General features: G+C 52.2%; 2 protein-coding genes and 2 long non-coding RNA genes across 6 annotated transcripts in view; 2 read left to right on the forward strand and 2 right to left on the reverse strand.

The window, feature by feature from the left end:
- Nucleotides 1-8,416, forward strand: part of LOC147272836 (von Willebrand factor D and EGF domain-containing protein) — an 18,674-nt gene extending 10,258 nt beyond the window's left edge. Inside the window, exons 17-33 of one of the 3 annotated variants that reach the window (XM_086202498.1) lie at nt 566-822; nt 891-1,110; nt 1,203-1,340; nt 1,844-2,251; nt 2,336-2,506; nt 2,793-3,133; nt 3,208-3,682; nt 3,883-3,978; nt 5,368-5,463; nt 5,535-5,630; nt 6,326-6,421; nt 6,490-6,585; nt 6,668-6,763; nt 6,948-7,043; nt 7,118-7,213; nt 7,344-7,441; nt 7,527-8,415. In XM_086202498.1, the coding sequence (XP_086058624.1) occupies nt 566-822; nt 891-1,110; nt 1,203-1,340; nt 1,844-2,251; nt 2,336-2,506; nt 2,793-3,133; nt 3,208-3,682; nt 3,883-3,978; nt 5,368-5,463; nt 5,535-5,630; nt 6,326-6,421; nt 6,490-6,585; nt 6,668-6,763; nt 6,948-7,043; nt 7,118-7,213; nt 7,344-7,441; nt 7,527-7,550 (2,900 nt within the window). In that variant the 3' untranslated portion in view covers nt 7,551-8,415. Of the gene's footprint in view, nt 1-565; nt 823-890; nt 1,111-1,202; nt 1,341-1,843; nt 2,252-2,335; nt 2,507-2,792; nt 3,134-3,207; nt 3,683-3,882; nt 3,979-5,367; nt 5,464-5,534; nt 5,631-6,325; nt 6,422-6,489; nt 6,586-6,667; nt 6,764-6,947; nt 7,044-7,117; nt 7,442-7,526 lie in introns of all 3 variants that reach the window. The other 2 variants (XM_086202497.1, XM_086202499.1) reach the window with 2 other exon arrangements.
- Nucleotides 1-10,640, reverse strand: part of LOC147272837 (uncharacterized) — a 16,912-nt gene extending 6,272 nt beyond the window's left edge. Inside the window, exons 1-3 of the long non-coding RNA XR_015112685.1 lie at nt 9,174-10,640; nt 9,006-9,065; nt 8,509-8,612 (exon numbers count right to left, since the gene is read on the reverse strand). This is a non-coding gene — a long non-coding RNA (uncharacterized LOC147272837). The remainder of the gene's footprint in view (nt 1-8,508; nt 8,613-9,005; nt 9,066-9,173) is intronic.
- A 64-nt stretch (nt 10,641-10,704) lies between these two features.
- On the forward strand, nt 10,705-11,480 carry LOC147272838 (uncharacterized; the record flags this gene model as incomplete). The annotated part of the gene is made up of 1 exon (XM_086202820.1): nt 10,705-11,480. A coding segment is annotated over exon 1 (762 nt), but the record flags the coding sequence as incomplete, so codon positions are not given.
- A 38-nt stretch (nt 11,481-11,518) lies between these two features.
- LOC147272839 (uncharacterized) lies at nt 11,519-12,492 on the reverse strand. Its single transcript, XR_015112701.1, has 3 exons — nt 12,457-12,492; nt 11,868-11,908; nt 11,519-11,600 (listed from the first exon to the last, which is right to left on the reverse strand). It is a non-coding gene; the product is annotated as an uncharacterized LOC147272839 (long non-coding RNA).
- Nucleotides 12,493-12,669: the final 177 nt, after the last annotated feature.

Raw genomic sequence — 12,669 nt, forward strand, 5'->3', positions numbered from 1 at the left:
AGCAAAACACACGCTCCCCTTCAACAACAGGCATGAACCACAAGGGCCAACAAACACTCGTTTCTCTTACAATCTGCAAAAAAAGAATTTGTTTGTCACGCAGATGAGTGATTACAGAGGAACCCGAACCCTCAGCCTCTGACACGCCTCTCCTGAGAAGGCGTGAACAGTGGCGTCCTCTCCGGCGGTGCATCAGTGAAAGCAGCTCCTGGGTTTCCCATCCTGCCGACCGACGCAGAGCTGATGGTTGATTTGAGCTGGAAGGACCTGAAAGGTTCTCCTGTGATTACCAGGCTGATTTATTGATTTGTGGAACGTTTCCTTCGTTCTGCTCTCATTAATGAGGTGATGATGAGGCTGAGCAGGTGTTCCCTACATAGAACATCTGCCGTGCAGGTGTGATGGCAGTTGTGATGCGGCTCCGTGATGAGCGTCCAGAGTCGCCGCCCATCAACACGTGTGTTTACATCCAGAAACACGCTGCGTTGCGTCAACACACGCATGTTGGTCCTAAATACAACAAGCTGACGAAGGATCTTCTCACAGTTTCTTCTTCCTTCTCCAGTCAACGAGCCGCCGGCCTTCCACCGACCTCAGGGTGACCTGCGGACCTTCGCCGGGGAGAACTTTGTCTTCCAGTTTGCAGCATCAGACCCCGAGGGCTCAGCGCTCCTCTTCCAGCTGGAGGAGGGGCCACGGGGGGCCGTCCTGTCCCCCGCCGGCCTCCTCATCTGGAGGGTTCCCCGGGAGGAGGGAAGCCGGTCGGCCTTCCACTTCACGCTGTCGGACGAGTGTAACGCCCAGAGCACCTTCACCGTGGAGGTAGGACGGACTGATGGTCAGACACACACGCATGTAACATGTATGACCTATGTTCCCCTCGACTGCAGATCGACGTGGTGCCCTGCGGCTGTCAGAACCGAGGAACATGTGTGACGGACGTCAACTTCCCCGCTGGCAGTGGGCGGTACCTGTGTGTGTGTCCCGACGGTATCCGTGGCGACCTGTGTGACGAGGACCTAGACGAGTGTGTGTCTGCTCCGTGTGCAGGCGGCAGGTGCATCAACACGGCCGGCGGCTACAGATGCGAGTGTCCAGCAGGACTGAGAGGCACGCTGAAGAAGCACTTCCTGGTGAAACCCTACAAAATAAAAGCTTCAATCCTGATTGAGTGTGTGTGTGTGTGTGTGTGTGTGTCTCAGGTGCTGCCTGCCTGGAAGACATTAACGAGTGTGAGAGGAAACCGTGCTTCCCCGGCGTTCAGTGCTTCAACAGCTTCGGCTCCTACGGCTGTGGGCCCTGCCCCAAAGGCATGCTGGGAAACGGGACGACCTGCACAGGTAGGCCAGCTCAACTGCGGCTCCATGATCATATTAAATTATTCATGTGTCTTTTCTGTTAAATTTACACATTTCAGGGACTTGGAGCCGTTTCCTAAAAACAGGGAACACATTTGGTTAAAAAAAAAAGAAAAAAGTGCAGTGTTTTAAATAAAGGGATCGTTCAAAGCTGACTGAAGTCCAAGTTTGTTGTCATTTTTTTAAGTTTAATTCTTCAGTTTTTCTATTATTTTTTTTATCCCCGTAGTTCATTTGGCTACAAAAACCCATAACATGGAAGTGTTCTGGCACCATAAAACGCCATCTCCCGTAAATACGAACCTGTCGATCGTCTCACTGAGCTGCGGTAAACATGAGGCCTCCCACGTGTTCCCAGGGTTCTGCTGGTTCTGCTTCTGTTCTACTCATCCTTGACTCGGTTGCTGCTGTAACGGGGAAAGAATTACACCTGATGAAACCCTCATGACAGTCCAAAATAAAAGCTGTCGTCTCTCCTCGTGCAGCCATCGTGAGGCCAAGCGCTGGCCGTCCCACATCTGCTCCTCCGACAACCGTCTACAAGATTCCAGATGTTCTGCTGCAGCCAACCAGCGTCAAGACGCAGAGCGACCCCGGGATCTCCAGCCGCACCCCCCAGGGGACCGTCCTGAGAGTTGAGCCAGGCCGGCCACCAACCAAGACCACCGCTTGGAGACGGATTCCAGGGATTATCCTGAACCCAGTTTCCACGAACAGGAGCAGCAAAGCCGTGACATCCCAGCCTGACACCGGTGATTCCAGGGGCACCAACAGTTCCACTCATGTCTCCTTCAGGAAAATTTCAGGAACCACACAAGTCCAGCTGGATCCGCCCAAAACCAGCAACAGCATCACCAGGAGTTCCTGGGGGGTGCAGCCACGGCCACCAGCAGGTGAGAGGAAGTGACACGCTACTGTGGAGACGAGGAAGCAGATCAGCGCCAGATTTGGTGAAAACTGGACTTTGTCTTTCTCAGGTTCTGGTCCACCTCCATCTCTCAACGTCTCGGCTACATGCGCCAGCAGGCCGTGCTTCCCCGGGGTTCTGTGCATCGACCGCAGACCGCCACATGTGGGCTACGTCTGCGGCCGCTGCCCGCCCGGTCTCTACGGCAACGGACGCGTCTGCATGAAGAACGCCAAGGCTGGTAGGAGAAGTTTCCACGTCCTCACAGTCCAACTCAAGGTCCCCAAGGAGCTCAGCTGGTTTTGTCTGTTTGGTTTCAATCTTTGTTTCCAAGTTGCTTTTGAGGAATTTGAAGACACCATCACACACACAGCAGTTCTAAAGATCTTGAGGAGGAGGACCGTCGTGTTTTTCGGATAAAATATCTGATTTATGAGATAAAAAGTTGAGGTGGCGTGGGCTTTTCTATCAAACGGACAGAATTTTCCTGATTGGTGCGTAATTTGTCACCTTCTGTCTTTCCTCAGCCTTCAATCTCCTTCCTCATCAGCAGACAGCAGGCAAGAGCAGCCGATCCCCGCATCTCAGCAGCAGGGTGTCCCAGCTCCACCTGCCGGCCCTGCCCACCCGGCACAGCATCAAGCACCTGTCCCTGTCCGTCACCAGAGCGAACCGGGACAACGCTCCCCGCCAGGGTCCGGTCTCAGGCAGGGGAGGCGGGACCGGGAGGCGGGAGGCGGTCACTATAGCTTCCAGAGTCGTTACCAGAACGTCAACCAACACCCTCACACACATCAGCCGCCAAAGTGCAGACGTCAGAGGGGGCGTCACCCCCTCCAGGGAGGGTCCTCCTGGGACGGTCTCCAAGGTGAATCATGTCCACGTTCCTGTCGTCATTAAAGCAGGAACACACAAAGTAAATGTTTGTCCATCTCCATGCAGCCTGCACTCCTGGGCCACACCCCCTCCAGGGAGACCCCGCCCACTCCTCGTCTCTCCACTGGAGCGGTGACGAAGCAGACAAACTTCCCCCAGATCAACCACCTGGCGTCCAGCCGAGCAAAACCCTGGACCCCTCCCAGACCTGCCGTCCCACTGACCGCGGCTCTCAGCGCTCTGTCTTACTCGCTGTCCGAGTCAGAGTTCTCTGCGGATGGAGACGGGGTGGAGTCCGAACCCGAGAGTTCAGAACCAATAGTCCCAGCGCTGACCCTCACAACACCAGGCAGGGCAGACCTCCAGAGACCGGCCTCCGTACGGCCAGGGTTCCGCGGCGCCACAGCAGCTTGGAGACCTGGCGAATCGTGTGCTGATCGGCCGTGTTTCCCTGGAGTCCCGTGTGAGCCGACCCTGGACGGGGGGTTCCGCTGTGGGAGGTGTCCCTTTGGATACGTCGGGAACGGTCGCACCTGTCGAGGTACAGGATGTTCCGAGTATTCGTGCCGTTCTTGTCCTCCAATTAGCTTTCGCCTCTCTGTATCCTGGCACTTGGAGGTCCTCCAGAGGGAGCAGCGGAACCCTTCACGTGGCGCCGCCTCCGGTTCTGATGTTTCCCGACGATCTTTCATCCTGTCAATGAAACCAAGTCTTCTAGAAATGTCTCTCTTGTGTTCCAAGCCGTCTGCAGGCATCCTTGTGGGAGGAACATGGAGTGTGCGGCGCCGAACACGTGTCGCTGCAAACCGGGTTACGCTGGACCCGACTGCCAGACAGGTGACCTCACGGCTCATCAGGGGTTAATTTGATCCAGGTGATCCGGCACCTCTGGATTTTGACCCCCCCTGTGTTCCGGGACTCTCTCTCTCTCTCTCTCTCTCTCTCTCTATTTTATATATATATTTTATATATATATATATATATATATATATATATATATATTTTATATATATATATTTTATATATTATATATATATATTATATTTTTTTATATATTATATATATATATATTATATATATATTTTATATATATATATTTTATATATATATTTTATATATTATATATATATATTATATTTTTTTATATATTATATATATATATTATATATATATTATATATATTTTATATATATATATTTTATATATATATTTTATATTATATATATTATATATATATTATATATATTATATATAATATATATATTATATATATAATATATATAATATATATAAAATATATATATAATATATATATATAATATATATATAACATATATATATAATATATATATTATATATATATATTATATATATATTTTATATATTATACATTATATATTATATATTTATATATAAATATATTTAAAGTGTATAAAATAAATCGATACATTTCATTGAAATAACAAATCTTCATAAGATCGTGTTGTTTATTAAGATTCAACATTGAGAGTCAGACATTTGTTGCTGGCCCCCCAAACCAGGCCCCAATAGGAACAAAAAACAAAACAACAAAACCTAGAAAATTGAGGAATGAGAGGAACAAAGCAATGGTGTTCATTTTCAACAACAAACACGTCAAAACGACAGATGAGTTTTTAAGAAAAAAGGACAGGTAACTTCGACCCTGTCCCGTACGTGAGGTCGCGGGTGGCCGAGGGACACAGAGCCGCCACGGACACGCAGTCAAACCCTGACATGCTGGTCATGTGGACTATTGTGAACAACTCAATGGTGCCAACCCTTCACTAAAAATGGAAGATTTGTGTGAGCTTTTGGAAGCTCTGATTTCAAAAATGACTGTTTTAAACGTCGGCCTGTTGACTCCCTCCTGGTGTGGACCGCTGCACGCGTTGTTGTCGTGGTCGCATTTATCATAGGGCTGCTGTCTGGAATCGAGGGTTCAAGTGCCACAGCACAACAAGCGTCCAACTCTCACCCCTGGGGTGTCATATGTGCTCTGCGTCCTGGGACCTGTGTCCAACTCTCACCCCTGGGGTGTCATATGTGCTCTGCGTCCTGGGACCTGTGTCCAACTCTCACCCCTGGGGTGTCATATGTGCTCTGCGTCCTGGGACCTTACGATTCACAAATGAAGCCCTCACTGCGGCTCTTCACCATTTTGGTTTGTAGACATTCGAACTGAGACTTTGTGTACTTCTTTTGTAGCCATTTGTGAGCCGGAGTGTGAGAACGGAGGAACCTGCATCGCTCCAGGTGTGTGTCAGTGTCCCCGAGGGTTCCACGGAGAAGCTTGTCAGGAAGGTGAAGCTGAGTTTTCCCCAGTTTGGTATCCGGACTTTAAGTTCCAGTCTGACTGGTCTTGTTCTCCGCAGCTCTCTGCAGGTTAGCATGTGAGAATGGAGGAACCTGCGTGGGTCTGCAGACGTGCTCGTGCCCGTATGGTTTTGTTGGACCTCGCTGTGAAACCAGTAAGTTCCAGTCGCGTTCTTGACTGTTCCAGTGCTAATGACTCAACCCATGTGGCCAAACCCCGAGTTCCAGCCTGAAACCTTTACAGAACATTCTCCTCCTGGTGCCTGATGGTAGGAGAACGTTCTGTTTTGGTTACTTCATGGAAACATTACAAAGACTTCTGGGACGTGAAGAAGATGTCCCCTGAGGACTTGATGATGGAGATGGGATGCGGCTTCTGAGAATGTCAGCTGGTGTAAAGGACGCGGTCTTGGAACGTTCCCACTGTTCTGTAGCTGTCAGGAGGATAGGATTTGTTGGAGTAATGAAGACCATTCAGCTCGGTTTCGAGGATCATTACTAGAAGATGTTCCCTCTTTGAAGAACACTGCATTCCCACAACAGCCCAAAAGCAGTCCAGTTCTTGAAATAGTGGGGGGGATCTGGTCGTCGAAGGGAACACTTTAGGAACCGACAGTAATGTTCCATTGTTGAGGTCCTTGCATCCTCTTCCATAGGAGAACTAGAGGGAACATCTGGTGTACGTTCCTGTAAACAATCCTGATTGTTTTCTTAACCACCTCCGCTGACCTGTAAAGAACCCCCATGACGGTCCGGACTGTTCTGGGATCGTCAGGACGTCCTGCATCCCAGCAGCGACGTTCTGTGGGAACGTCTAACAGCGGCTGTTCTGTCATTGTGTCTGTCGTAGTGGTGTGTAGCCGCCACTGCCACAACGGAGGCCAGTGTTTGTCCCCGGACGAGTGCTCGTGTTCTCCAGGCTGGACGGGACGGTCCTGTGAGACTGGTGAGTGAGTGAGTGAGTGAGTGAGTGAGTGTGAGAGAGAGATGGTGCTGACGGTCTCCTCTCTCCAGCTCTTTGTTCTCCCGTCTGCCTGAACGGAGGCTCGTGCGTTCGTCCCAACACCTGCGAGTGTCCTCATGGTTTCTACGGCGGCCAGTGTCAGAACGGTAAACCTTCAAGTCTTTGTTGAGCTCAACAACGAAGCAACAGAATAAAAAACTCTGCATCTGTTTCCCCTTCCTTCCCCAGCCGTCTGCAGTCCGCCCTGTAAGAACGGCGGTGTGTGTATGAGGAACAACGTCTGTTCCTGCCTGCAGGGCTACACCGGGGGGCGCTGTGAGAAAAGTCAGTCCTTCACTTCTTTGTTTCCAAGTCATTTGTCGTCCTCCACTCGGGCAGACAGCCTCTCTGTTTGTAGGATCAGTTCACAAACATCCTACTAGTCCTTCACTTCGTAGCTGTCAGTCATGAGGCAGGGGGCAGGATGACGGGCCGGGATCTGCTCTCATATCCTCTCTTTCTATCCCAGGTGTGTGTGAACCCATGTGTATGAACGGCGGCAGGTGTGTGGGTCCAGATGTGTGCGACTGTCCCTCCGGTTGGCGAGGACGGAGGTGTGACAAACGTAGGTTCCCCTCTGGTGCCGAGCGTGTGGCCAGGACTCGTCCGGATGCTGACCAGCTTGTGTCTGTCTTGCAGCCAGCTGCCTGCACAAGTGCCTGAACGGGGGCGAGTGCGTGGGTCCCAACACGTGCCACTGTGCAGCGGGATGGCAGGGAACGCTCTGCCAGATCCGTGAGTGCATGACCACGGCGGTCACAGGTTTAAACATCAGTGAAACCCGGACAAACTTGTGGCTGGTACTCGTTGAAGCACCGGTTCACACCTGCAGCTTGTGGCTCAGAATGTTTGTGTTGTCTCTCAGCTCACTGCGAGCGGCGATGTCTGTACGGCGCCCGGTGCGTCCGACCAAACGTGTGCGCCTGTTCCAGCGGGTACTCTGGCTCTTTTTGCTCCAGGAGGGTAAGGAGACGTCGTCGCCGCGTTTCCTCCAGAGTCATCGTGCTTCCTTCCTTCGATCTGATTCGTTGCTCTCTTGATTTTCCAGCTCCCCGTCTCTCACGGCCGCTGAATGAACGCCAAATATTCCGGGTTCAATCATCTCCGGACAAACATCCACGTGATCCGGCAGGATCAGGACAAAACATCAGAACAAGAGTGGCCTCTCTAAAGGTCAAAGGTCAAAGGTTTATTCTCCATCACTGAAGCTAGCTTAGCACCTGCTCTCACAGTTGGTCAAAACATTTCCCAGGGTGCAGCTTCACGTTCCCGGCGTTGCTCCGCCTGCGTCCAGGTTCATGCTAAGCTAAGCTAACACGCTGCAGTGCATGGTTTTTTTAGATCCTGAACCGGCCAGAACTTCCCTCTCATCCCTCCATTTTTTAACTGTAAATGTCGAACCCCACAAAGCCAAACCTACGTTTGAGTATTTATTTATTTGCTATTGTCACAGGTGTATAAATCTTAACCGCTGCATAATCGCCTCCTTTCTTACGAAAGCTTTGCTCCATGGTTGTTTTGTAAGGAAACTAATAAAGATCCTGGTGAGGACTCCTTGTCTTTGTGCAGGATTCAGTTTTCAACTCTGGAAAAGCTTCTTGGTCGTTTGATTCAGGTTCTGTTTCAAGACAAGGACGGCAAAGAAAACGCACACCAACAGCGGAAGAGTACCAGATCCCAGGCTAACACACCTCGCCATTCGCCGTCTCGCATTAAACAGGCGTCCGTTGAGCGAGCAACATCAAATCAGGACACGGCGCAAACAAGGAACCCTGCGTTATTTTGGTCCTTCAGTCCAGAGAATCTGTCAATGTGGCAAGAAATACAGACGACTCACAGAAACAGACCTGAAGCCAGTTTACACACCGCAGACTTTTAGGGGGGAATGTTTACGTAAAAGTTGAGGCGCCGCTCAGAGGGCGGTTCTGTAGGTGCAGCCCCCGCGACTCCGACCTGCAGAAGGAAAAGCAGCTTTTGCCTGATTTCGAGCCCAAGGTGGGCGAGGACGAGCCTGAGGTCAGCAGACTCACAGAATCTGGAGTCACTGTGGGACGTTGAGTTGACAGGCGCCTCGTCAGAGCTCCTCCTGGACGCCGGGACCCTCCGGCTCGACCGCCAGGGGGTGTGACATCACCTGGAAGTATAAACAGAAGATAATGAGGCGTAACTTCACGTGTGCGCGACGCTAGAATGTTGTTTCCAGGTTCTGTCAGAGCTGGTTAGCCGTCAGCAGAAGCGCCGGTGAGGCATTTGACTTTGCTGCAGGGGCCGGCGGGTCGGGGCCACAGGGGCCGCGAGGAAATGAGGATTAAAAGATTAATGAGGCCACATTAGCTCTGCACCAGTTCCACTCGACCGCCCGCGAGAGCCGCTGGTGAGAGATGAAGAGGATTTACATAACCAGCACTCGCCTCAGTCTGCTCTCAACCCTGAGAGGGCAGCATGGTGACCTTTGACCCCATGAAACTACAGCATACCTCTTGTTTTGGAGGAGGTTTTTTTTTTTTAAATTGGAAGAGAATCTTACAGGGGGAAGACACGCTGCTCCTGCGGATCATTGGGTGTTTACCGCCCTCTGGTGGCCATCCTGAGAACAGAGTGAGAGCACAGAGTCACAGGTAATTTTTTTAAATCCATTACAGCGGCGAGGACGGTTTAACCATCGCTGTGACGGGTGGAGACCAGAGATCCTCACCTTTGCCTCTGCATCAGAACCCGCAGCTCCACGTTGGCCTGACCGGCTGGTCCCAGCTGAGCTGAGCTGAAGGAAGGAGAACCAGAAGAGAACCGTTCCGTCTGGCTCAAGTTCATTTCACAGAACAAGTTCTTCCTCCACAGTGCAACAGCTTCCACACAGCCTGGAGCTCAGGAGGTCCCTCTGGTCCCTCTGGGCCTCTGTACCCCGGCTGACCGTCTGGTTATTGAACGATTCTTCGCTGGATGGAGTTCATCTTGTTGGACCTGCTGTGTTCTCTGACAAGGGGAGGAACTCACTTCCTGCTACGGTGACTGACATCACCAGTGATGTCACAGGGCTAAATCAAGTCAGAGTGTGAGTGTGTGTGGAACTTTGTTGTGATCGGGGCGGTGACGAAGCTTCCCAGCAGTGACTTCATGTCTCAGCTGATTGTTCTTCTTCGTGGCTCAGCAGGGAGGAAGTCGCGTCTGCTTCTGGCTGACTGACAGCGCCTCCCTCTCCTGGCCAGGTTCGACTCAACCGCAACCACAGCAACCCACTGGAGACATCGTCCAGATATTTATATCCACCCCCAAAGATGGCACTGGGCAAGGGGGAGGAGGGGAGGAGGGGAGGAGGGGGTGTATGAGTCTGTCAGGGTGGGCACACGCAGATGGAGCAGGACAAGCACGTCCACCTGGACTGTTCACTCAGCGGGGGGCCACAAGCCTCCCTTCATCCGGGTGCCGGCACCTCCAGGAGCATCACCTGAGTGGAGAACCGCCTCCCCAAGAACCCACCAGTTCAATTTCCTCTTTCACTTCTGGACTTTCTGGCTGACTTGTAGCACAACGCTAATGTTAGCATATTGCTAGCACACTGGGCCTAGAGCGGATCACGTGACCTCCGTTCTGGTGTTTATTGTTCCGTGGTTCAGAGACCAGGTGAACCAAGATGTCCCACATCAGAATAAAAATAAATTCATTAGCAACAAAATGAAGCTTTTGGATTTGTTCTCCGCCAGGGACCGAACCCAAGGTCCAGGAATGATTCTGATAATTGCTGTCATCATGATGATTGTACTGCCAACCATCACCACGGAGGAGGCTGGAGGGTTTGGTTCACAGCAACTGCACGTCTGACTCATCATCTTCACCTGCTGACTCTCTCATTCATCAAATTCTCCACACTTTTCAGAATAAAATCAAAACAAACTCAGAGCGACTTCTTGGTTTGGGGGCGTCCCCGTCCCGCGGGTCCCGGGTCTCCCCTGCAGGTCAGACACGCGTCATGATGAGGATTTTTTTAGAAGTTTTTAGGCATGAACATCTAGAGGATCTTATCAAATATCACGTGATCCAGATCCCCTGATCTCGGACCATTGACCCGCCACACCGAGGCGGGCCAGCAGGACCTCCTTATCTGTGCAGCCTAATTTAAACCCGCATCCTCGGGCGCGACAGGTGCCCCCCTCCCTCCCTCCCTCCCTCCCTCCACCCTCCACCTGTCTGCTCTTCTCCGCGGCGTCCTGGCGACCCAGAAAGCAGCCGTCATTCACTAGAAATGGTATGCGGATCCGCCGGGGGGCCGGCCGGCGCGAGCCCCCTCGGTCACCGGATCAGCGGCAGCTGCTCGGCCCCCCGGTGCTATTTTCACCCTCAGGATAAAGTGATGCGTGCCCGCCGCACGGCCCCTGCAGCTCCCCTCAGACCTCCACCAGCCAGGATGAAGTCCACCGCGCAGCCCGACGGCTTCACCTCCGACCTGGACGACGCGGACAGCGGCAGCGGCAGCAGCGACACCACCGGCGGCTGCAGCCCGCGCAGGGACCCGGGGGACGAGCTCCACCCCGGGACCGCGGCGCCCCGGCGCAGGAGACGGTGGAGACGGAGCCGCGGGGACGGAGGGACGGGAGGCGGCGGGGACGCGCGGCTGCCCGGCGTGAGCAAGCAGCGGCAGGCGGCCAACGCGCGGGAGCGGGACCGCACGCACAGCGTCAACACCGCCTTCACCGCGCTCCGCACGCTCATCCCCACCGAGCCCGCCGACAGGAAGCTGTCCAAGATAGAGACGCTGCGTCTGGCCTCCAGCTACATCTCCCACCTGGCCAACGTGCTGCTGCTGGGGGACGAGTGCCGGGACGGGCAGCCCTGCCTCCGCTACCGCAGCATCCTGCACGGCGCCGCCGCGGCCCTCAGCGCGCCGCCGCTGCGACCCATCTGCACCTTCTGCCTCAGCAACCAGAGGAAGCTGGTCAGTGTTTTACGGTTCTACCGGTTTACTACCTGTGTGACAGACCCGTCCAGGTGGCCCAAGTGCATGCTGGGATATGTTTGGGAGACGACCGCTGCGGCACCTGTTCTCCAGAATGATTGACAGCTCAAAATGAAGCCGTTGCCTTTTAAGTCCTGAGCTGCATGTGACCCATGTTGCTCCTGCAGCCTGCTGAAGGGCCAAAACAAACAAACAAACAAACAAACAAACATCAGCTGCAGCCTGGCCAAGAATTTATCACCAACATGGATCCAGACACACCGATACACACACAGCAGGGAACACACACACACACACTTTCTTCAAGATGAGGTTGAAAGTAACCGTAAAGCTTCACACCCATGTTACATGTGTGTTACATGTTGTAACCACCAGTGAGAGGAGAAACCAGCACACGAGGTCTCGCCTCCTGTGACTGAAGAAGCGTTCTGTATTCACCATGGCGTCACGATGTCATCACTGGAGTCTCCATTTACGTCCTGCGAAACACAAAGCGTCGACTCTGACTTCAGTGATTTCAAGTGATTGTAAAACGTCAGAGACCCCAAACAGAAACCGTGGAGGAGTGAAACACGAATAAGTGACTAAAAATGTCAAAATAAAGAGGTGACATCACGCCAGGCCTCAGGCGACGACGTTTCTCTGAAGTGTTTGTGTTTTTGTCTCTGCAGGTCCGAGAAGGCGGGAAGCACTCAGCTGCTGTGTGAAGCCCCCCCCCCCCCCCCCACACACACACACACACACACACACGCGCGCGCGCGCGGACTTGTTTACACATGTAGAACTTTGTACATATATAAATATATTTATTTCTGGGTTTAGTTTAGAACCTGACAGAAGAATCCACACTGAAAGCACTTTCTGTTCACATTTGTGTGCCTCTGTTTTGGTTGAGCTGCAACCTGAGCCTGTGAGTAGAGCTGCACCTGACGGGGGCTATTTTGGTCCCATGAATAGTACGAACCCGACCCTCCACCACCACCACCACCAAAGAAAAAAGAAAAAACAAGAAAAGGCCTTGACTCACATGACGAGAGCAGCGGTTGCTGTCAGTTGAGTGGCCGATGCACCTTAAATGAAGCGCTGATAAACAGGGAGGGAAACTCTGAGCTGCTGCAAGAGAAACCACAAAACCAAAGTACAACCGCTCCTTCGAAGCAGTACAACCGCTCCTTCGAAGCAGTACAACCGCTCCTTCGTAGTTTTCCTACACGTTATGAGCTGAACATGTTGCCAAATT

This window comes from Aulostomus chinensis, chromosome 1 (assembly GCF_037954235.1).
Source record: "Aulostomus chinensis isolate RoL2024-O1b breed Wild chromosome 1, RoL_Achi_v1.0, whole genome shotgun sequence".
Lineage (NCBI taxonomy): Eukaryota > Metazoa > Chordata > Actinopteri > Syngnathiformes > Aulostomidae > Aulostomus > Aulostomus chinensis.